Genomic DNA, 25,392 nt, shown 5'->3' on the forward strand with positions numbered 1-25,392 from the left:
CAAGAACTAGGGTTAGGGTTCAGACTTCTTAAAAATTAAAATTAAAAAGTGTTCTTAAGCAATAGTTATCTTTGGACATTCCACCTTTTTTCACTCATATTTAGTCTAGTCCCTGTAATTGACCATTTTTAGAAAAATGTTTTTTGTTTGTTTTCTGGTTTAACCACTGACCTTTTAATCATTCAAACATAAATATACAACATAAATTCAGCAAAGACCTAAGATATACCTCTGGACTTTCAGTTGATCCTTGTACTGTTCACTTAAAATAATCACAGATGGTCCCAGTGGAAGAGTGGCTGTCAAGAAGCCACTGCTAAGGAAGGGAAATGGGGAGAAAAATACGGGGTATGCCAAATTACATAGGAATTACATAGGTGTCAAAATCAACAGGTGGCAACAGGTCTGATGGAGTGATGAAAACACATAAATCACTATCAGTATGTGTGGAAGTCAAGAGAGAGGATCAACAGTGAATGTCTACAGCCATTTGTAAAACACGGTGGAGCAGAATGTCATTCACAAATCCTGGAGAACTATTCCTAAAGACTACTTTACAAAAATTACAAGAAACCTGCCTAAGAAATTTCAGGCTGTGTTGAAGAATAAAGGTGGTCATACCAGGGCTCATCAGAGTTGTACAAACTGTTATTGACATATATTTTGCATTTCCATGAATGTGCGCACATTTCTATTAATTACTGCGCCCACTTCCCATTTTCAAAATATAATGAAATGAACAGTTACCCAAGCCCTTCAACATTTTTTCATCCTTTATCAAATAGATGTGCAGTGAAGAGTGACATGAAAGTGGAGGAGAGACCGAGGGGAAGGCATGCAGCAAAGGGCCGAGGGTTAGACTTGAACCCAGACCGTGTGCGCTCAGCCATATGGCACTCCGATGGCATACAAACAGAATACCATCACACAGGAAACAGAACTATTACAATAAAATATATATGTGTAATTCACACTGAGATACAGAACTGGGAATAAACATGGAGAAAGAACTAAACCTACACTAGAGACATAACACACAAACCATGGAAGGCACAGGAACAAAACCTAAGAACTAGAAATCACAAAATACTAAATAACTTAGGTCATGTCCACACTAATACATTTTCGTTTGAAAAAGACTCTTTTTCTCTCTGTTTTGGCCTTCCGTCCACACTGAGATGGTGTTTTTGGCCAAGGAAAACAGAGCTTTTTGAAACCTTTCTCCAAAGTGGATACATTTGAAAACGCTGTCGCAGTGTGGACAGCGTAACCACTGGCTTTCGGAAACAATGACGCATTTTAGTCATGTGATGCAGTCATGTGACTAATTAAACTAAGATAGCAGAGGGCATTATACAGTAGTTGTTTTGCTTGCTCTCAATTTTAACAGCCCTATTAAAGATTAATATCAGTTTGTACATGCTTCAGATAGCTTTTCTTCAAATTCTTTAATTCTCAATCAGTTTTGCAACTTTGTACTTTTGTGTTACTCACAACAACAACTCCATGTCATTGTCAGTCCATTTAAAAAACCCGGTGCTTTTCCTCAACATTTTGCTGCGATGTTTTAAATAGCCGGAAAGTAAATAAACGGCAGACAGAAATAACGCAGGTTGAATCATCTTACGTTTCACGCATGCGCAAAACAGTAACATAAGCGTTTCAGGCGTTTCAGTGTTGACGAACAACTGTTCGGAAATGATTAAAAACAATAGTGTGGACACATAGTGTTTTTAGACGAAAATGTTTTGAAATTTATCCGGATTAGTGTAGACGTAGCCTTAGGAAGCTAGAAATACAAAAGAATAAACTATGAAAAACATTAAATCAAAGAAGATTAAATATTAATAAATAATCAAAACATAAGCACTCGGTCACCAGACCTAGGACCGTGACATCTGGCAGCTGTTTTGCTGTGGCTGCATTAGAGATATGCATACAATAAAAATAAGCTCTAAGCTAAAATTCAAATAGAAACAGTAAAATATGATAGTGATCAAAAAAGTCATGAAAAAAGGAATGATATCAAACATCAGCTCAAACTGAGCAATGTATTCAAAATACAGAAGGTTGTTTAAAAGGTGCTTTTGGAGGTAATTGTCATTTGTGGACATCAACACATCTGTCTTTGTTTTTGATGCAGCATTTTATAAAATTCAGATCTGAAATCATAACAATGAAACAGCTTTAAAAAAATAGCATCAAAACAAATCTAATGTATATTACCAAAATCCACCAGATTCTACTCCAGGGCCCTTTGTGATAGTTTTCATGTTTCATTCAAACTAAAGTGAAACACAGCATATGCAGTGCTATTCAGGCACATTAAAATATTCCTAAGAATGGATCCTGGAATAATTGTAGCTTCCATCTTTAAAGGAGTGAAGAGGAAGAAGTTTACAAGGAATCATTTAGAACCGTTTAAAACATCAACTGATTTAATCCATTAACCTTAAAATGCATAGAGTATTTCTCTAACAGGAGGACACTCTTTATACTCAACTCAGCACAGAAACACTGAGGCACCATGAAAAGACAATAAAAATCCAGGATAAACAGGTTCAGTGAATGTGGTGTTGAAGGTGTGGAGGCGGATCAGAGTGCCAGACGAGACTCTGTAGAAGGACAAAGTGCCAGCAGGACAGTCCACATACACTGCTACTCTGTTAGAGGCAGAGGAGGAGTAGGAAGAGGAGGGGGGGATGGTTGTGGATCTGCAATTGTGACAGACAAACTGAGGACCACCATCAGTGCAGTGCAGACTCCAGGAATGATCATTGAGTCCAAACCAACAGTCATCATTGTTTCCTTTCCTTCCGATTCTTCTGTAACTCACTGATATAGAAATGTTTCCCTTCCACTCGACCTCCCAGTAACAGCGACCAGTCAGTTCATTACTACATAGCAGCTGAGGCCAAACACCAAATCTGTCTGGATGATCAGGATATGACTGAACCTCCATAATATTATGTATCACCTTCCTGTTGTTGTCAGACAGTTTGAGGTTTCTATTTACTGTGTTTGTGTCGATTGTGAGTTGACAGGAATCTGATGGAGAGAACAAACACAATCCAACTGCAGTTATGGATCCATCATCTGTTCATTGATTAACACTTTGATGATAACTACTGACATCGGAGATGTAAATCAGTGATGTGACAGTTTGAAGATGTCAGTGTTGTGGTGTGGTGTGGTGTGGTGAGAGAGAAGAGAGGACCCAGATGCAGGACTTGCAGGCAGATTGAGGATGTGGATGGTGTTTATTGCAAGGACTGGACGGACAGAACATAAACTGACTGAAACTGAATGACTGGTGGACTGAACTGAACCAGAAAACACACATGCAGATTAGAGGACAAGACAAGTAACTGAGGAAAACTGATGACTTAAATATACTGGATAATGAGTTAAAAATAAATGAGTTTCGGTGGGCGGCGGCGTGACCAGTTGCTAAGATGACTCAATTTGGGTGGATGACCGCATGCACGTAAGATGAATCAGTTCGAGTGGGCGACTGTGTGGCCAGTGCCAAAGACAAATCAGTTAAGATGGGTGGTCGTGTGGCCAGCGGCAGCACCCGCGATGCTCCACTGTGGACCAGCAGAGGTGATGGGACACCTCTAACAGGTGGGAAGGTTGCTGGTGGCGTGATTTGGCAAAGCTCTCCAGTGAAGAAAAAGGAGGACCCGCAGGTGGGAAACCTCTGGTGGAGACTTGGCACAGGAACAGGTGGAGGAATTGGCCAGACCCTAGCCGTCCCAACTCGAGAAACAAGTATGGATGCAGGGATGGGTTAAGTGGCTTCCCTCACCTTAGGTGCAGGGACAGGTGCAGGAGCTGGCTGGACACCAGTCACCCAAGCCCGGGGAACAGGTATGGGTGCTGGAGTGGACTGGGTCTCAGCTGTCCTTGCCCTGGGAGCAGGCATGGGAATGGGTGACGGCTGGACGTCAGTTGCCCCTACCCGAGGAACTAGTAAGGGTGCGGGGAAATGCTGAGCGCTATCTGCCCGGGGAGTGGTACAGGGACTGGCTGGGCCCTAACGGCACTGCGAACAGGAGCAGGCTGAGAGACAGGTCTTGGGGCTGGGAGACAGGTCTTGGCATGGAGACAGGATGAGAGAAGTGATCAGATCTGGACTTAAGAATGTCCTTTGTGAAGCCTAAAAGGGAAAAACAGTTTTTATGGGTGCAGGGTGGTAATTACATTTTTTTGACAATCCACCATAGGTTGACAATAACCAATCACTGGCTTTTTTAGTAGAAGAAAGGGTATTTGGTCTATGGTGAGGAGGAGTCTTTGGCTCATGGTGAAAATGAAGAAAAATGTCTGACTCACTCACCACCAGATATTGCTGCTTGCGAGAGCAGCGGCAGCAGCGGGAGCTTTGCCTCCTCTTGACAGAAACAACAGACCTGCTGAATGATGTAACCTCCATCAGGATGAGATGGGAGGCGGAGCCGCTTTGCCACGACAAGGTGGGAGTGCTAGTGAATGAGGCAGTAGGTGGACGCATGAGGACCGAGCAGCCGGAGATCAGCGGCTGGCGCCTATTTCCCATGGCTAAGGCTCACGTGCAGGCGAGGCAGCAGGTGGAGGACTGCAGTGCCTTCAAGGACTCTCCAGAGCCAGATGAATCCCCTCAAAGACAAGCTCATGTTGGAGCATAAGCCACAGATTAACCCCCAGCTCTCTTTCCAGAAAGAAGAATGCTGCCTGCTGCCATTGGTATAATTCGAGGTCCACTGGGTTCATATCATGTCTTCGCAGCACGAATCTCGTCATTCTGTCAGCATCGTGGTGTGGTGTGGTGAGAGAGAAGAGGGGACCTAAATGCAGGACTCGCTGGCAGATTGGGGATGTAGATGGTGCATATTGTAAGGAATGGATGGAGAGAACATAAGCTGACTTAAACTGAACTGGGTAACACACACATGTGACAAGACAGGGAACTGAGGAGAACTGACGGATTAAATACACTGGATAATGAGGATGATAAGAAACAGGTGAGTACATAGCTGAACTTAATCTAACTAACAATACATAGGAAGTGGAACAGAACATAATGCACACAGAAAGATAACTAAGACAGTAAAACAGGAAACGGGGATGGAAAACTCAATGGTGACAAAGCTTAACTGAAAACACTGGGTCAACAAGCCGGGCACCCTGACAGAAGATGGTTGGATGTGTACTGCTTTGTTTTAATAAATCACATTAAAAACGCACTTACACTTCCTCAGACCTGGTTTTAACCATCGGACTCCAGCAGGCTCCACCCTGGAAGGAGGAGGGGAGAGGAAAAATCATTTGTCATTAAGATTACTTCCAGTCGGAGTTATTGTCTGATTGCTGACAACTTAATGAAGACAAACAGAGAATTAGAAAATCATTCATTTTCAAATATATATTCTATTCCATCAAAATATAACAATAAAAATTTAATTGCGACTGTTGTTGGCTAGCATACAATGTTAAAAATAATAAAATGAACAACAGCGGCATCTCTGACTATGGTAATACAAACCTAAATATGTGAAGAAGGCAGCAAACACTGATCTTTGAATATTTTATTTATATATACAAAGATTTAACAGCATGGTAGCTAACAACACTATACTAAGGCTACGTCCACACGTACACGGGTATTTTTGAAAACGGAGATTTTCCGTTTTCGTTTTAAAAAATAATCCCGTCCACACATAAATGCAGAAATGAAGGAAAACGCTGCTAGGAACATGCCAAAGCAACAGGTGGCGATATATTCCTAACCGTGTAGAAATGTTGGCCAATCAGAAGTCTAGAAGCCTCGGTGGGAAATAGTAAACAAGGATGGGGCATAGAAGCAGAACCGAGTCATATGTGTGGAGGGACAGTAACTGTGTGTGTATATGTAAGCATTTAAACACTGCAGAGAGTACAATTAACAGTAACAGTATTGTAGAAAATCATTTCACCGAAACAATAACGTGGGGCACACTGTGACGTCAAAAAAGGCGCACACCTTTGACGCTGCGTTTTCTCCGTTTTTCTCGTCCAGAGAAATATTTCAAAAATATCCACCCTGGCCGGAGTTTTTAAAAATCTCCGTTTTCACTGACCAAAAACGCCGTTTATGTGTGGACGAAAGGTGCAAACGCATAGAAAAATCTGCGTTTTCAAAAATACCCGGGTACGTGTGGATGTAGCAGTGAACTGCTGTGGATGATTAGCAGCAAAGCACATTTTGTTCAACAAAAATCATTCTCAGCTTAAGCGTAGGTTTTATGTTAACTGTTCTCTACATTCACAGTTGAATCCACAATAAATATGTTCAAGTACTCTCTTCCTGTTCGATCAGACACTCTTCCCCATACCTGAGAGTCTTAAGTCTCCAGCGTGGATTCTTCTGTCCAGCCAACAGCAGCTTTATTCCTGAGTTCCCTGGATGATTGTAGCTCAGGTCCAGCTCTTTCAAATGGGAGGGGTTGGAGCTCAGAGCTGAGGCCAGAAAAGTACAGCCGTCTGCTGTGACCAAACAGCCTGACAGACTGAAAACACACAACACTCCATCTGTGAGCTATGATTTTCTGTTTGTCAGATACAATAACATCTTTCAATGTCCATCCATTCAATTTCATTTAACTTTATTTATAAGAGACAATTCCCAATGGACAACAATAGACACTTCAAGTTGTTAACAGAGTAAGGCAACACACTACAATATCAGCGAGAAAGCTGCGTCCAAGATGCAGCTGTGCACATTGGCATACTCCCCCATGTTGCTTGTCTTGTGTTTTTATGGTGTTATGATGTGATGATATTTGTGCTTTTTATGTGCTGAAGTTTTTTGTCTTCTCCTCATGCCAACTACTTTGGGGATCAGTTGGAGCAGAAATTCTTTTTTTCTCCTGATCTGCCCTTTTGTGTTACACACATTCCTGTCTCCCCAACGTGAAGTTTGTGTATTGTATGTATGGTCAGCAAGGTCGGTCATCTCAGTTGCAGGGGCAACTGCAACCGACAAAGAAACCACCGCCCCACCACTGGGCTACATCCAGTGTATGTACTGGATGTAGCCCGGATAGGAATTCCGCAGTAAGTACTTATAATTCCTATGGACTTTTGTCCAAAACTCAAACACAGCAATGGCAGAGAAGAGCAGCTAAAAAGTTTTAAATATTATTGTTTCTGTGACACAAAATAAACTATTAAGATATTTTCAGATGAGAATGTAGCTGTGTAAACCTATAATATCTGCTCGATTTATCAAGACATCACATATATGCAAAAGTGCTCTGATATTTTTGGAGAGGTCTGTTAGCCCACCAGCTCAATGGCTGACTGGAAGGTCAAGGCTCATTAGAGCTGGCGAGAACAGCGGACTCCCGGCACGTCGCTTGACTGTCTACTAAAAATAAAAATAAAAGCGTTCTAACATCTCACCTGTTTGTTTTTATTCAAGCATACATGTATACTATTTTTCTTAATAGAGAGATTAAGCTTGTCTTTCTGTCATGTCGTGATTGTACTTAACTGTATAAAGCCTGTTAGACATTATAAAACAAATCATATGCAATAGCGAATTTTGCCAAACTGCTTAAAATACCTTTTTAAACTCTTTTTTTCTTAAAGAAAAAAAGAGTTTAAAAAGGTATCATGTGTAATTTCCATTCCAAATATTAATCACAGTTAAATTGACGGGAGATGGCAGTAAAACTCTGGAGCTGAGAAATCACCAGCTACACTGCCGTTCCAATTGTAGAATGATTGCGCTGCGTTCTGAGGAAGTCTGGACTTCTGTCTAATTTTACAAAGTACAGACTAGCAAGAACACGAGTACAGACTTGCATACTTGAGTACTTAGACACCGCCTGTGTTTCCGTCTGTGTTTTCCAGTTGACAAACTGGCCTGTAATGAGTGTGAATGTCAGTGTGCTGGGGGCCTATATGTGAGTATAGTGCATTTAGTATATTTACATAGCGTATTTCTGATAAGGTATCAGTGAGTTAACCACTAAGACTTAATATAATTTTAAAGGGTATTCAAAGAGTATATTTCATTTACTGAATGAAACTGTAATATCATATGAGTTTAAAAAAAAAAGTGTGTTTTTGTACATTGTCTGCCCTACCCTTATGTTCAGTAAATGTTCAGCTTCTGTGCTAAAGAGTGGTCTGGGGTCAATTCTTTCTTTAATGTTTATGCAGGGGTTTACTGTTAGTATCCCTGATTCCTGTCCATACGAGAACCATTTGTGGTATCTGTGCTATAAAGAACCCAACACCCCAACTAGGAAGTCGAAACTGAGGCAAGCGGGGTTAGACTCAGTATAACGAGTGGGTTGCTACATGTACAAGAACTTCTGACCTTAAACAAGAGCAATAAACTACAAAAAATCTGAGACCAAGTCTATCAAAATGTCCAGCATGGATATATGAAGAATGAAGAGGTACTGCATTGTATATAAAATGAAATATACTTGGGGAAGACTACTACATTTATTGTGGTAACCACACAGGTTTAAAGCTGTTTTGTGGGAGGAGCAAGAGCTGGTCTGGTGTTTTGGGAAGTCAAACCCATGGTCGGAACTGCTTCAGTAATGCCTACCATGAGTCTTATTTTTAATTAATTGAAAATAATAATCCCCCCCCAAAAAAGTGTCCTATTACAGGCAATCACATGGGTATATTTCACGTTGACCAATACCTTTTTTTAAAACTGAACAAACATGTCCTAAGTTCCAAGGTTGCTAACACAGGATGAAGAAACTTTCCTTCTACTTCTGTGGATGCCATGTCTTAGACAGTCTGAGGTTTTTATTACACTGTTTTCTCCCCTTTATGAAATATTTACACCAAAAGTGTTAGTGGGGAAAAAAGAAAGTGAAAAAAAAGTTTGAGAGAACTGTTAACAAATAGGTCACCTGTAATAAATGGGTTACAGTCTTATGAAACATTCCATCAGTTTTTCATTGCACATAATGCAGGGGAAAGGTTAGAATAACAATTAAGTAACTTTATTATGTTTAGGTTTTTTCCTACTTTCTAAAGAAAATATACTTTCTGCATTAATATGACTTAGAACTGATATTTGGGCAGGATTTATTTTCTCCTTCAAACCATGGGTGTTTTTTGAGATAATTCTCTCTCTCTCTCTGCTTTTTTGAGTCACTGAAGTTCACCCAGCTGTCCTATCTTCCTCTTATGATGAAGTCAGGCTCAAAATTCTCTTTTTTTTTTTTTTTTTTTTTGACAAAAATAGTAAATCTGAGCAAATATTTAGGAATATGTTGCTAATAATTGTGTAATGAACAATCAATACTGCAAGAACCTTCAGAATACTGTCAGAAATTGGGATTTTATGTTTAGTGGACAGAAGTTCCTCTGAAATAAAGACTTCTGTTTTTAAGAAAGAATAAAAATCTCAATTTTAAGAAATGTAACATTATGTTGTGTAAATTAAAATTAAACAGTGAATAAATATCACCAATAACCTCCTATACTGATTATTTCTATGAAGACATTTCTATAATGTTTCCCAAAATTCTATATCATTAATGCCCATAAGAACCTTAAACATGTCATTTGGAAGTTTTTGTCCTACCAGCATGAAAGGATATTGGTATGTCATAGACACAAAATGGCTATATATATGTAAGTTTATCAGTTCATAAAGTAATTTTCTAAAAAGAAACGATAACAAAAACAAAACGTGACTATAAAAAATGTTATGACTGTTTTTCAGAGTAGAATCATCCACTCAAAGGTAAATAAACGGTCACTTAACAATTGCTAAGCTTAGCTGTTTGTGCAACAATATAGATTTTAAATGACAGTGTATGAACATTTTTGAATCCTGACCTGAGAGTTTTAAGTCTACATTGTGGAGTCTCCACTGCGCCAGACAGAAGCTTCACGCCTGAATCGTGCACGTTGTTGTTACTCAGGTCCAGCTCTCTCAGACTAGAGGACCGGGAGCTAAGAAACGAGGACAGAGCTTCATAGCTTCTCTCTGAGAGGTTACAGGCGCTGAGTCTGAAAATTAATCAAGAACACAAATAATATGTTTCATATATTTAATCACTTTTTTTTTCAGTAATACTTCAGGAAACCTCATAAGATGCAACAACAAATGGATGGACTTTAATTGGTTAATTTTGAGAAATAAAATATCTCTTGATCTGACCTCAGACTAGTCAGCTTGCAGTTCAGATTCTGCAGTCCAGCAGAAAGACTGTCAGAGCTTCTCAATGAGAGGTTACAAAGACTCAGTCTGAAAATTAAAACATGAACAATGAAACAACACTCGTTAAACTGTAATCAGGGTTCAGTAAGGAGCTACTTACTACTACATTTAGCGCTATTTACTTGCAATGTGTTTTAAAGAATCCTTATCATCTGAGGTTAAACAGGTTAAAAATGTGACAGTTTCACTTAAAACTAATTTAAAAACAACAATTGATAAAGCTGACATTTATGGGCTAAATTTTTAACTGTTTAATTTTGTCAGCTGAAAAAAAAGACCAAAAGAAAAAAAATGAATATACTTGATCTGACCTCAGAGTTCTCAGTTTACAATGTGGACTCTCCACTGCTTCAGACAGAAGCTTCACTCCGGAATCCTCCATGCTATTGTTACTCAGGTCCAGCTCTCTCAGGCTTGAGGACTGGGAGGTGAGAACTGAGGACAGAGCTCTACAGCTTCTCTCTGAAAGTTCACAGATGCTCAGCCTACAAAAAAATAAGAAAAAATACAGAAAGATTATATTTATGGCATTTGTTCAACCTAGACAATAAAAACTAATATATTGGAGTCCACTAGAAGTTATGGATAACTAGAAATCTCTTAAGTCATAAAATGAAGGAAACTATTTAAATTTCCTTAAAATCCTAATTACACTTCTGTATTTGCATATAAATAATTTACAGGCTGTTCAGTGCGCAGGGTCTTTTAGAAGATCCATCTGTGGTGATCTGAATTAGGCTCTCCTGCTCAGACACTGATGACGAAGTAGGCACGGAGGTGAATGGGTGATGTATCCAATCATTTAACCCGCCCGTCTATGAGAAGTATCAGCATAACTGCGCCGCCAGCTCCTGAAGGTGCATGTTACAGTCATGCTTTACACTGTTTGATAATGTGTGCTTCTGTGTTGTTTTTGACCATGCAGTTCTTCCAAAGGTTTAACTTCTTTATCATGGCCACAACTTTATCATAAACAATGAATATGGTTGTAGAAACGCCTTGTAATCCGAGAGTGAGTTCGTTCAGACGGGAAAATATATCACACAGATGAGCCAGGCACGTAAGGTACTCTACATCATGCAAATGTTCAGACAGCTCAAAGGGATGGTTACTGAAGAAAACTTTACGTTCTTCCCTCAGCTCAAAGACAGAGGGCAGCACTTTCCCTCTTGAGAGCAAGCAAACCTCTGTGTGGAGTAATACAGTCTCACGCTCGCTGCCCATCTCACTGCACAATGCAGCAAATAAGTGGGAGTTCAAAAAGTTAACAATTTTTACAGTGGTGTCCAAGACATGTTTCAGACGGACAGGTATTCCCTTTGCAGCAAGAGCCTCTCTGGATGCTGCAGTGTACCCAAGAAGCATCTGGCGCTACTGCCTGTACACACAAACCACACCTCTTTGTCTCCCAGTCATGGCCCGTGCACCATCAGTGCAGATGCCAACACATCTGTCCCACACGAGTCCATGTGTGATCATAAATGTGTCCAGCTTTTGAAAAATATCTACTGCAGTTGTCCTTTCTTCGAGTGGTTTACAGAACAGCATGTTCTCCTTGACGGTTCCTTCATGAATGTTGTGCAAATATACAAGGAGCCACATCCGTGGACTCATTCAGTTGTATTGCATAAAATTCACTGTGGCGTATGTGCTGAAGTAGCTTTACATTTTCTGATGTTGCATTGATGAGACAGCATTGTTTGATGATGGAATGGACTGTATTGTCTTTTTTGCCTTTCCCCCCAACATTCTCACTACCATATCTAAAGCAGCAGGGAGAATGCGGTCCTCCACAATAGTGTGGGGTTTGTTGTTTTTAGCCACTCTAAAACTGACCATATAAGATGCTTGTGGTCTGTTTTTATTCATAGGATCTGGCACTCGAATGCAGCTTTTACTTGTTGAAAGTGATTTTAGCTGTCGCTCAAAATATTCTCATGGTTTATTTTTCAAATGGGGATGATTTGTCTCTAAATGTCTGTGCAATACTGAAGGTTTCATTGAGTTGTGAAACAATACTTGCACAATTATCACATTATGGCTGGGAAAATCCCCAGTATTTATACATGTGAACATCAGTGAAATATAATTGTCATCATATTTGCGCTTCTTTGTGTTACAGTCAGAGGTGACATGCTTTCTCCCACTTTGAGGCTCCACATCAGACCCTTCATTACTTTCCACATGACTATCTCCTTCTATGCTAGATACTTGGCTAGTAACCACAGATACATCTGTGCTGGCATCCCAATCTGACAAACACATTGTTGAACAATCACCTGCGCGGTCACTGGCAAATGCATCTTCAGATATGAGCTGATTGGTGGTAGTGGCCGCTGTTTCGGTGGCAGAGCATTTTTTTCTGGTTAACCATTTGTCCATTTCTTCAACAGTGCAACTTCAACAGTCAGGCGTCAGTCAATTGGGGAAGTCGCACCCATGTATTTTCTCAGGGCAATTGTTTTGCTAAACACCAGAAGGTGGTATATACACATGTATGTAATAGCCACATTAAACTGTATTAGTGCAAATTTAGACTTTTTGAATTGGTAATTACCCCGTCCCACGTATCACCTACAGCCTCTCCCATACCCCCGAGGGTAGGCGTACCCTAGTTTGAAAACCAGGGCAATAAAGAATAATAATATAGAAAAAAGTTAACTCCCATATTGAACTGAGCATTGCACTAATGCAGAGAAATTACTTTAGAACACCAGAGATTAAATGAATGATAACTGAAGAGTAAACAGTAACAGAACACCGGACTGGTCCATGAGTTTTTGGTACAAAGAAAACAGTTCTGGAAGGTACTTTGATAAGTGATAAACCCACAGATGTCTCAGAAATGCTGATAATTTCTGCTGCTCTGACAATTCAAAAGGATCATATGCTTGCAGATGATCATTCATTTAAATTTTTTAAGGTTTTTTAATGGATCAGCACCCATCACGATGTTTATATTTCTTAAATTGCTCACTTGATTGTTTTTTTGTTAAGTAGAATCAATATTTCAAAAATAAAAGGATGTGTACATTTTTACTTACAGAGCTTTGTTGGAGGCTTTGATCACCGGTAGGAGTTTTAGAAGAGCCTCCTCTGAAGCAGAGTATTTCTTCAGGTCAAACACATCCAGATCTTTTTCTGATGACAGTAAAATGAAGACCAGAGCTGACCACTGAGCAGGAGAAAGTTTCTCCGTGGAGAGACTTCCTGATGTCAGGCACTGTTGGATCTCCTCCACTAGAGAACGATCATTCAGTTCATTCAGACAGTGGAACAGATTGATGCTTTTCTCTGCAGACAGATTCTCACTGAGCTTCTTCTTGATGTACTGGACTGTTTCCTGACTGCTCTGTGAGTTTCTTCCTGTCTGTGTGAGCATTCCTCGTAGGAGAGTCTGACTGTTCTGTAGTGAAAGACCCAGAAGGAAGCGGAGGAACAAGTCCAGGTGTCCATTTGGACTCTGTAAGGCCTTGTCCACAGCACTCTGGTGGAAGTGCTTAAGTGTAGATTGTCCCGTTTCAGACTTCTGGGAGGTTGTTTGTTCTTCCAGCACATTAATTCCAGAGTTGATGAAGGTCAGATGGACATGAAGTGCAGCCAGAAACTCCTGAACGCTCAGATGGATAAAGCAGAACACCTTGTCCTGGTACAGTCCACTCTCCTCTTTAAAGATCTGTGTGAACACTCCTGAGTACACTGAGGCTGCTCTGATATCAATGCCACACTCTGTCAGGTCTGATTCATAGAAGATCAGGTTTCCTTTCTGCAGCTGATCAAAAGCCAGTTTTCCCAGAGAATCAATCATCTTCCTGCTCTCTGGACTCCAGTGTGGATCTGTCTCAACTCCTTCATCATACTTGACCTTCTTCACTTTGGCTTGAACCACCAGGAAGTGGATGTACATCTCAGTCAGGGTCTTGGGCAGCTGTCCTCCCCTTCTGGTTTTCAGCACATCCTCCAGAACTGTAGCAGTGATCCAGCAGAAGACTGGGATGTGGCACATGATGTGGAGACTTCGTGATGTCTTGATGTGGGAGATGATCCTGCTGGCCTGCTCCTCATCTCTGAATCTCTTCCTGAAGTACTCCTCCTTCTGTGGGTCAGTGAATCCTCTGACCTCTGTTACCATGGAAACACAGTCAGGAGGGATTTGATTAGCTGCTGCAGGTCGTGTGGTTATCCAGAGGCGAGCAGAGGGAAGCAGTTTCCCCCTGATGAGATTTATCAGCAGCACATCCACTGAGGTGGACTTTCTAGGGTCAGTCAGGATTGTAGTTTTGTGGAAGTCCAGAGGAAGTCGACACTCATCCAGACCATCAAAGATGAACACAACCTGGAGGTCTTCAATGCTGCTGATTCCTCCTTCTTTGGTTTCAGTAAAGAAGTGATGAACAAGTTCCACCAAGCTGAACTTTTCCTCTTTCAGCACATTCAGCTCTCTGAAAGTGAATGGAAATATGAACTGGATGTCCTGGTTGGCTTTGTCTTCAGCCCAGTCCAGAGTGAACTTCTGTGTTAAGACTGTTTTCCCAATGCCAGCCACTCCATTTGTCAGCACTGTTCTGATTGGTTCATCTCTTCCAGGTGAATCTTTAAACATGTCTTCTTGTCTGACTCTGGTTTCTGGTCTATCTGATTTCCTGGATGCGGTTTCAATCTGTCTGACCTCATGTTCATCACTGATCTCTGCAGTCACTCCCTCTGTGATGTAGAGCTTTGTGTAGATCTTATTCAGAAGGGTTGGGTTTCCTGCTTTAGCGATCCCCTCAAACAAACACTGGAACTTCTTCTTCAACTTAGATTTAAGCTGAGGCTGACAACTTTGAAGAGCCTCTAAATAAATCATTAAGATAAGATAAGACTTTATTGATCCCACAACGGGGAAATTTTTGCATCAATAGCAAGAAAAAAAACAGTCTGTTTATTTCTTAGTCTTCTTTTTTTGTTTTGCATTTTTACATATTTTTTCTTCAAATGTACTTAGATCTCAAATTACACGTTATTAATTATAAGTGCACCATCCTGCTATTAAAGTGAAAAGAAAATTGTTTCAGTTACATTAGTGCTAAACCAAAAAGCTTGGATGCTGGACATTGTTTACATTCTAATGTTTATTCATATTTCTTGTAGTTTTTTTTCACTTCAGGGTATCTGCCTGGAGGAGAGACAGCAGGTAGTATTTTGCCTGTTAACAGCATGATGAGGAAGTGGGAGAGAACCAAACAGCTGCTGACGTTGTTTATATTCAACAGTGAATGATTTAGTCTATCTTCTTGGACATAAGCAGATGGATATTAGCCATCACATAACCATCATATATTTACCAGCATTCCCTTTAACAAGTTTTAGGTCATTTTATTATATTATCAAATCTGTGTCTTTTAGTGATTGTACACAGGGCAAGAGCATGGTGACGACTGATCACTCATACCAACATTTACCATCTTTGTGTTTGGTTTTAAACAGACTTCTGTGATGAAGGACGGGCAAAGATATCACTTTGGCAAAGGTGAAGAGGTGCCTTTTTCTTCAAATCTTTTCCTCTTTCTTTTTGATCAAGTGTGTACTTCCACTGACATTTTAACGAATGGTCTCAAAGAGTTACTTAAATTACTTTTCCTCTTGTTTGGATTGTTGTGTTATTTGTGCTTCTTCAATCTTGATGTCATGAAAAATAAATCTGGCTTCATTCACTGAGTGATGCTCAGCTTGAGATACAACAAATCATCACCAAACCAAAGAAGCTCCTGTTCTGTTATAATTTAAATAAATGGAATTTCTGTGCAGTCACACTAAAGGTTTTTAAACCTACATATGTAAAATAAAAAATTGGCTTTGTGGCTTGTGTAACCAATGGGAACATTTACAAACTAAACAGGTTTTCAACTCTGGACTTCTCCAAATTTTGTCACTAAGAATACCACTGAACTTTCATGCTGTCTTTCAACTGCTACCTACACTGTTTAAAATAAACATCTGAGGGGAATTCAATATTTCACATTAAATTCCTGCCGTAAACTCGAAAAGGGATTATGCATACTGTGACTCTTAGAAGACTGGAATATTTTTCCTTCATGGGTTTCTGAAGCTAGTGTCACACAAGTGACACTAGTTTTTTTTTTTTTTTTAAGGCAATCAGTTTTCACGGTTTTAACAACTAAATAAGATTACTGTTCACATAAAGAAAAATCTATGTTAAAAAAATAACTCTGAGCAGTCTATTTTAAGTTAAACGCTTATGTGATATAATTTCTCTCAAGTGTAATACTTTAGTTTACTACTCTGTAAGTACAACACACTTAAAACCCTTGGTTAGTACAACATACTTCTTATTCCACCTCATTACTTTTCAGGGAATTGTTTTCAGCATGTCTCTAAGAGATTTTTTTTATTCTCCAGTAGTTTGTAGTTTGTACATGTGATGATTGTGGTGAGAGTGGTCTTGCAGGCATGGATTTAAGAGGTAATTGCAGGGTTTATTCTGCTACCAATACATCTTCACTCCTTCATGGCCGTTTGGGAAAGGGTTTTTTTTTTTCCATTGTGAGCAGCCCTTTAATAAATCCAAATGTATGTTGTGGAATGAAGTTCCCGCTTTCTGCTTTTCGTTATATTAAATTCTGAGGTTTTACACTTCACATCTCAACAAACTACAGAGAAAAGTGGACTCACCTTGTTGAGCAGATGGATCAGAGTATAAACGCAGCTGAGAGAAAAGGGAGAGATCTATAGTCTGAAGATGTCTGACCATTATCCTGCTGGCTTTGTCCCCTTTCTTCCTCACTGTATCAATGAAGCAACGTGCCTTATCTGCTCTGACTGGGTTCCCTTCCAGTATTGATTCTTTCTCCAATTCATTTAAGACACCATCACTTACAAGGGCCTCAAGGAGCTGTTTAAGGATTTCTGTTGACACCCTCCAAACAAAAGCTGACCGCACCCTGGCAAGCTCCTCTTCTACAAGAAGAAGGAAGAGACATAAACATGTATCCCCCTCAAACACTGATGCCAAGGGGATCATTTTGAGTAAAGCTGCTTTCTTTTCCAAGCCCCTTAGACTGACAACCATTGATTTCCTACCTGCTGTAGAAGCTGCTTTAGTTGGTGGTTCTTCTACAGGTTCTTTCATCATCTTTCTATGAAAACATGAGAAGATGAGTTTAACAGAAGAAACTGTGAACACAGTCATGTGTCACATTATTTTATTGATATTAAGGTTTTAGTGTCTCGGCCACATACATCCAAAACTGACCTGTTTGAAATAAAACATCAATGACATGTGAATGTGGTGGTAACCACATGATAATAAGGTAATAAAGGTTGATGTTTTTACTTTTTCAGGTATTAGTTCAGTGTAATAATAAAAAAAATCTGACCTTATAAACCACAAATGCATCCTTATCCTCATCCTTAACTTATACTGTCAGTCTTCAGTTTTATACCCAAACTGGGTATAGGAGTGTGATCCTCCTACAGTAATATATATATATATATATATATATATATATATATATATATATATGTACACACACACACATATATATACATATATATATATACATATATATAAATAAAATTAAGAATATTTAGCCAAAAGTTTATTAACTTTGCTGCAATTCTGAACAAGCATCAGCGCGGTGACATACACTGTCCTTTAGTGCTGGAGCAGCAGGAACACCAGTTAATCTGAAATCTCTTTGTCTCTCTAAAACAAAGTGACAGCAGACTGAGCCAAAGAAAGAAATGTTATTTAAACACCAAGGATCAGCAGAGTTAACGTGTTGGAGAATTGGACGTTCCAGTTCATTCAAATGTAGCTGCAATCAGAGAAACAGATGCAGAGACAGAGAAACATCATGTGACTGAACAAGAGTTCAGCCTTCTGGTTCAAACTCTGTACAGACACAAGAGACAGCAGCACCAAGTGATGATTTCAATGACCTTGTTCCTGTTAAACACAGTTACAGTTTTAACAGGATGTTTTACTGAAGTTGTTTGAAAACACATGTTTGGTATTATTACTATTACCTGGTTACTACTTTTTTTCTGTGTTGTGTGTTGTAGTACAATCTGAACTTTTATTTGCATCCAAAAATGTTGGACAGAAAGCAGAATCTCATCTAAACCAGATGTGCAAACCTACAGAGCCGAGAGCAAAGGTGTCTCTGCACGTCTGCCTGTGTTAGAAGAGGAACTAGTTTCTCGTTTCATTAAGTTCATCAACTTCATGTTGTTACAGTCATGTGACTGTTAGTGGCTCAGAGAGCTGTAAAAAAAAAAAAAGGAAGTGTGGTGTCTAAGCGGTTGCTATGTTCTGATGTCACACAGACTAGGATAAGGTGCAGTATAAACCAGAGAAACCTCAGGCTGTTCTCTTCTTCCTGCTCAGGTGACAGGTCAAAGGTCATCTATGTGATAGATTTGATGTTTTAATTTCTAATCTTTCAAATATTTGTTTTGCTGGAACTTTTGCTTGAGTGAATGAAAACTGAGGTGGGTTCCTTCTGACCTCCTGAAAAGATGTCTTTTCTTCTTTTTGTGTTCTGGTACTTTCTCAGCTCCAGAGGCATAGCATACAAGTGGATGAAAAGTTACCTGGATGACAGATATCAATATGTCGAAATCAATAATGTAAAATCTAATCAGTTGAGGGTAACTTGCGGTGTTCTCAGGGCTCTGTGCTGGGCCCTAAATTATCCATATCATATATAAATGACACATGTAGTGTTTCCAAACTGTTAAAATGTGTATTGTTTGCTGATGATACCACTTTGTATTTTGTTTGTCTTTGTTTCGAGCCCTATGTACATGAGCTGCATGCTAAAAGATCTTTTGTTAAAAGGGTTAGTGTAAAGCAGCGGTCCCCAACCCTCGGACCGGTACCGGTCCGTGAGTCGTTTGGTACCGGGCCATGACAGTTGAGGCTCAGGTGTGAAATGTATGGTTTTCAGGGTTTTTATCGGTTTTGTTATTTTGTTAGCATTTTTATCATTAACTCTGTTTTCCTGGGTCTTTTCACGTGTGTTATGAATAAATCTTCTTTTTTTCGGTACCGGTACTAGTTTTATTTTGTTGTATTTATCTGCGACACCTTAAAGGCCGGTCCGTGAAAATATTGTCAGGCATAAACCGGTCCGTGGCGCAAAAAAGGTTGGGGACCGCTGGTGTAAAGCATAAGCTTCAGCCTTCATGCCTTTTGATTAGCCTTGTCTCATGCTTTCTTGCTTTGTGGTAATCTTTATTTTGTATTCACTGGGATATTTGAATGCTAATCAATAAACCAATCAATAAAAAATAATGACCGTGTTACTGTTACAGTTACAGTTTTAACAGGATGTTTTTTGTATTTGATTTATTGCACTGTAAACGCCGAATCCTCTGAAATTAGCAGGCAAGCAAACTGATGGTCAGAGCTGTCACACTGATTTTAAAGTAGCATATCAGAAAAGGTTCCACCTTAACAGCTACAGGTAGCTGCCGTTTACATAGAAGAAAAACTGAACTGAACATACCTGTCCTTGATATTAGAATAATCCATCAGTCTATTTTAGTGCTTCTGCTCTGTTACACTGCGTTACATTGTTTCTACAAATTGCATTTCCTGTGTGTTGAATTAAAATCAAATTAAAAACAAAAATCACAGTGTTAATTCTTAAATAGATTTTTATTGCAGAACATCAGGAGCAGGAAGTGTGTTTTTTACTGTGAAGACAAACCAAGTGTAAATGTGTGTGTTGGTGAGCTCACAGTCAGTGCGTTCCTCTTTTCTCTCAGTGGCCTCAGAAATAATAACGTTGTTAAACGACTTTCATAGTAAATATGGATTCACATAGAGATAAAATGACATCATGAGAGAGTTTTTACCACCCTGTCCATTAAAAAGACGATAAGGAGAAAGTGTGAGGAGACCTCTGGGTTGAAGTGAGTGCTTCAGTAAAAAAGGTGAAATACTCAAATAAAGCAGAAGAACTTAACGCTTTATTGACCAATGGCCAGCCGACGGGCCCATTTCACAAGCAGTCTTTAAACGACTGCAACTCTTCATTTATGCTAGAGAAAGGTTTCGAAAAGAAGAGAAGTTGCGCTTTACGGGGATATTTTGCGTATTACGGTAGCACAAAGCGTTCACAAGCTACAGCTGTCTGAACACAGAAATGTTCTGTTCTTTTGTATACTTCATCTGTTTGTATGTTGTACACTCGTTGTGTGTTCAATAAAGTTCATTTTAAAAAAAAAAGTCTAAACAAAGAAGGAAAACTCAACTCCGCCTAGATTTTACCATGTGTGCTTCGCACTACCGTAACTCATCGACCATTTGAGCTAGAGAAAAAAATTCACATGGTTACTGAAAGAAGAGAGACTGAGTTTTACGGGGATATTTGGTGTATTACGGTAGAACAATGCGTTCACAAGCTACAGCTGACTGGAGAAAGAAAAGTCAACACCGCTTAGTGGTGCGCTTAATGTGCGCTTCGCACTAATGTAACTCTTCGACTATTTGGGCTAGAGTGACATTTCAAACGGTTTCTGAAAGACGACAAGATGGGTTTTACGAAACGTTATGGTGCATCATTAGAAAGCAAGAACAACGACGGTCAATAAAGGAGAGCAGAGAAGACATGTGCTGAAGGAACTTTCAGTGCTTTAAGTTACAGAAGCAGGTCAAACTTTTAAAGAACAAACTGCCTCTAATGTCTGAGAGAAAAGATGAATTCAAACCTGCTGCTGGTCTGATTCCACTCTGCCTCGTTGGTCCACCTGTGAGTCCGGCAGATCTGTGCTGTTTGTGCTGAAGACGGTCGTCTGACACGGAGATCAGCAAAGAGAACCGAAACAGGAAGAGCAGGAAGGGAGGTGCTTGTGGGGAACCAGGGAATAAGCAATATCAGAAATTCTCAATTTTGCAATTTAGAAACATGTAAGAATGTTTGTTGGAGGCTTTCTGTCCTGTTACTGAGCGAAGCATTAAAATTATGCTTCTATTGTAGTTTCTATTGTAGTGACACTTTAAACTGGTTTGACTACAGATCAAAGAAACACTCAGTGTGTTAGTGAAAGTTGTTTTTAGCTGACCTTAAGGTTAAGGTTACTTTGTTTATACCCATAGCTAATTTGCTTTGCAGAAAAATGATAGCATTTGGCATCCCTTCACAAACACACATTCCTAGTTAAAACCTCACAAAAAACACATATATAGTACTTGAACAATATGAATCAAATAAAAAACACATCTTATTTAGTTCAGTGACAGCAACAGGGACAAAGCTGTTTTTATAACGCTTTGTCCTACATCTTGGAAATAGGAACCTCCCTCCTGGGGAAAGAAGCTGAAATTCACCCCGTACAGGATGGTAACCATTTTTAAGAATTGATTAAGCCATCTGTTGTATCTGTGTAGAGTACAGGGAGGCTAAACAGGACTGTTACTCACCTATCAGATGACTGGACCATCTCACTATCTGATTCAGTGAGTTTTTCTCTGTGACAGAGGTCTGACCAAATCATGCTACCAAACAAAAAGATAAAACAGACTCAATAAAAGAACGATAAAACAAAGTTAACATTTTTTAGTCAATGTGGAAATGAGCAAGTTTCCTGAGGCAGTAAAGGCGCTGGTGACCCTTTTTACAGGCCGATTTGCAATTCTCATCAAAGTTCAGTTTTTCATTGATTATAGTCCCAAGATATTTATATGATTGCACTTGCTCTATTTTCTGTCGGAAAGAGCCCATCACAGCACAAAAAATAGCTTTAGTAAAGGTTACAAATGATCTTCTTATGGCCTCTGACAGTGGACTCATCTGTGTGCCTGTCCTGGTAGACCTCAGTTCAGCATTCGATACCGTCGACCTTAATATTCTATTAGAGCGATTAGAGCATGTTGTAGGTATTACAGGTACTGCGCTGCAGTGGTTTGTATCACATCTATCGATCAGAATCCAATTTGTTTATGTAAATTAAGAGCTATGTAAATTATGCATACTTCTTTTAGGCATTATCATCAAAAGACATAACACATTTTCACTGCTATGCAGATAACACCCAGCTCTATCTATCCCTGAGGCCAGATAACACACACCAATTAGTTAAACTGCAGGAATTTCTTAAAGACATAAAGACCTGGATGGCTGCTAACTTTCTGCTTCTTAATTCAGATAAAGCTGGGGTTATTTTACTCGGCCCTGAAAATCTTAGAAATATCTATATCTATCTAACATTTTTTTTACTCTTGATGTCATGACCTTGGCCTCCAGTAACACTGTGAGGAACCTTGGAGTCATTTTTGACCAGGATATCTCCTTCGATGCACATATTAAACAGATATTTAGGACTGCTTTGTTCCATTTGAAATATCCTGTCTCAGAGTGACGCTAAAAAACTAGTTCATGCATTTATTACTTCCAGGCTGGACTATTGTAATTCATTATTATCAGGATGTCCAAAAAACTCGCTGAAAAGCCTTCAGTTAATCCAAAATGCTGCAGCAAGAGTACTGACAGGGACTAGAAGGAGAGAGCATATTTCTCCTGTATTGGCTTCCCTTCATTGGCTCCTTGTTAAATCCAGAATTGAATTCAAAATCCCACTCCTTACATACAAGGTCTTAAATAATCAGGCCCCATCTTATCTTAATGACCTTATAGTACCATATCACCCCATTAGAGCACTTCACTATCAGACTGCAGGCCTACTTGTTGTTGCTAGAGTATTTAAAAGTAGAATGGGAGGGAGAGCCTTCAGGTTTCAGGCCCCTCTTCTGTGGAACCAGCTTCCAGTTTGGATTCAGTACACAGACACTATCTCTACTTTTAAGATTATGCTTAAAACTTTCCTTTTTGGTAAAGCATATAGTTAGGGCTGGACCAGGTGACCCTGAATCCTCCCTTAGTTATGCTGCAATAGAGGTAGGCTGCCAGGGGATTCCCATGATGCATTGAGTTTTTCTTCTTCTGTCACCTTTCTCAATCACTATATGTTAATAGACCTCTCTGCACTGAACCACACTTGTTATTAATCTCTGTCTCTCTTCCACTGCATGTCATTTATCCTGTCTTCCGTCTCTCACCCCAACTGGTCGCAGCAGATGATTGCCCCTCCCTGAGCCTGGTTCTGCCAGAGGTTTCTTCATGTTAAAATCAGTTTTTCCTTCCCATGTTTGCCAAAGTGCTTGCTCATAGGGGGTCATATGATTTTTGGGTTTTTCTCTGCATGTATTATTGTAGGTGCGACTGCTGTTTTGATTTGTCACGATATAAATAAAATTGAATTCAAGTGAATAAATATTTGCGAACAATTAGAAAAGGTAGATTTAAAAACACTTCGTGTCATGTGTGTTAATTAAATTGACACCATGCAATTCATCTTCTCAGCAGGAGAGGGTGACAAATCACCACTGATGAAGAGTTCAGGGAGATGTTAGTGACAGTCCACGTTTCTTTGATTGGATACGTTTTTAAAAGCAGTTGATTTTATAAAATGACAGAAACATGAGAGACGCTGAATGTCTTGAATATTTTATACACTGAGTACTATTGGATGTCCGCTTATTTAAGAATTATGGAAAAATCACATTAAGAAAGAGAAATCAAACATTTATATTCATTTTCATGAGCTCAGACCTATTGAAAATGCGGAGGAGCTGGTTGTGAACTGAGATTCAGAGAAACACAACATACTGATATTGACTGTGAAGCTTTGAGTGGAAAAAAAAAACGTGGATCCTGGAATAATCATACTTCCATCTTTAAAGGAATGAAGAGGAAGAAGTTTACAAGAAATCATTTAGAAACGTCATCAACTCATTGAATCCATGAATCTGAAAATGTGTTTCTGAGTGAAAGAAATAGACATGTACAGACTGAACTATCAGCTATAAAGTCAGAGTGTTTCTCTAACAGGAGGACACTCTTTACTCTCAACTCAGCACAGACGCACTGAGGCACAAGGAAAGAAATAAAATGCAGGATAAAGAAGTTCAGTGAATGTGTTGTTGAAGGTGTGGAGGTGGATCAGAGTGTCAGAGGAGACTCTGTAGAAGGACAGAGTGCCAGCAGGACAGTCCACATACACTGCTACTCTGTTAGAGACAGAGGAGGAGGAGATGGATGTTCGACTGTTAGCGTGACAGACAGAATCAGGACCATTATCAGTGCAGTTCAGACTCCAGGACTGATCATTGTATCCAAACACACAGTCATAACTGTCTCCTTTCCTTCTGATTCTTCTGTAACTCACTGACATGTCAACTCTTCCTCTCCACTCGACCTCCCAGTAACAGCGACCAGTCAGTTCATTACTACACAGCAGCTGAGGCCAAACACCAAATCTGTCTGCATGATCAGGATATGACTGAACCTCCTCCACATGTTTCACCTTCCTGTTGTTGTCAGACAGTTTGAGGTTTCTATTTACTGTGTTTGTGTCGATTGTGAGTTGACAGGAATCTGATGGAGAGAACAAACACAATCCAGCTTCAGTTATTGATCCATCATCTGTTCATTGATTGACACTTTGATCATGAGTCCTGACATCAGAGATGTGAATGAGTGATGTGACATTTTGAAGAGGTTGAATGTGTACTGCTTTGTTTTCATATTTCACATTAAAAACACACTTACACTTCTTCAGCCCTGGTGTCAACCATTGGACTCCAGCAGGCTCCACCCTGAAAGGAGGAAGAGGGTCAGACCAGCACAGTCTCTTTCAGCATGCACACATGGGCTGTATCCCAATTCAGGGTCTGCAGCCAGGCCGCATTTTAAGGCCGATTAAGTCACAGCGACGCGACGAAGGCTGTCCCAATTCGAAGGCTGCTCAAAATGCGGCTCTCAAATGCGTCCTTCATTTCCCTGAATTTTAAGGATGTGGCGGTGTAGACTTCCTGGCCCAACATATCCCAGAATGCATAGCGTGGCGGTGGATGTGGATAATTTTGCCGAAAAAAAAACGGCGGATGAGGGGCGCCCGAAGAGTAAACTTCAAGTAAGTACTGAATATTATGTCACTTATTTATGTGCAAATGTTTAATAACGAAGAACATTAAAACATTACTGTTGGCCACATGTCGGCAAAGTTATGTGACATTAGTGACGTTTGTACTAACTTGGTTTTAAAGCCTTTACTTTAAAATATACGCCGTTCAATAGCTGACCTTAATCTTA

General features: G+C 39.7%; 2 protein-coding genes across 3 annotated transcripts in view; both read right to left on the reverse strand.

Moving 5' to 3' along the window:
- Positions 1–755: 755 nt before the first annotated feature.
- LOC146361639 (NLR family CARD domain-containing protein 3-like) lies at positions 756–23,646 on the reverse strand. 2 transcript variants are annotated; one of them, XM_084921422.1, is made up of 10 exons: positions 20,951–23,646; positions 17,312–17,367; positions 16,904–17,188; positions 13,273–15,064; positions 10,540–10,713; positions 10,169–10,255; positions 9,844–10,017; positions 6,357–6,530; positions 5,234–5,280; positions 756–3,048 (listed from the first exon to the last, which is right to left on the reverse strand). In XM_084921422.1, the coding sequence occupies exons 2-10, from the start codon at positions 17,361–17,363 to the stop codon at positions 2,504–2,506; spliced, it is 3,330 nt and encodes a 1,109-aa protein (XP_084777548.1). In that variant the 5' UTR covers positions 17,364–17,367; positions 20,951–23,646; the 3' UTR covers positions 756–2,503. The 2 variants fall into 2 exon arrangements, with proteins under 2 accessions (XP_084777548.1, XP_084777547.1); XM_084921421.1 differs by lacking the exon at positions 20,951–23,646 and having other exon boundaries at positions 17,312–17,577.
- An 87-nt stretch (positions 23,647–23,733) lies between these two features.
- Positions 23,734–25,392, reverse strand: part of LOC146361640 (protein NLRC3-like) — a 29,525-nt gene continuing 27,866 nt past the window's right edge. The window contains exons 8-9 of the mRNA XM_084921426.1: positions 24,850–24,896; positions 23,734–24,675 (exon numbers count right to left, since the gene is read on the reverse strand). Coding sequence (XP_084777552.1) covers positions 24,152–24,675; positions 24,850–24,896 — 571 coding nt within the window. The 3' untranslated portion in view covers positions 23,734–24,151. The remainder of the gene's footprint in view (positions 24,676–24,849; positions 24,897–25,392) is intronic.

Source organism: Perissodus microlepis, chromosome 23 (assembly GCF_051167445.1).
Source record: "Perissodus microlepis isolate ML-2025 ecotype Zambia chromosome 23, ASM5116744v1, whole genome shotgun sequence".
Taxonomy (NCBI): Eukaryota; Metazoa; Chordata; class Actinopteri; order Cichliformes; family Cichlidae; genus Perissodus; species Perissodus microlepis.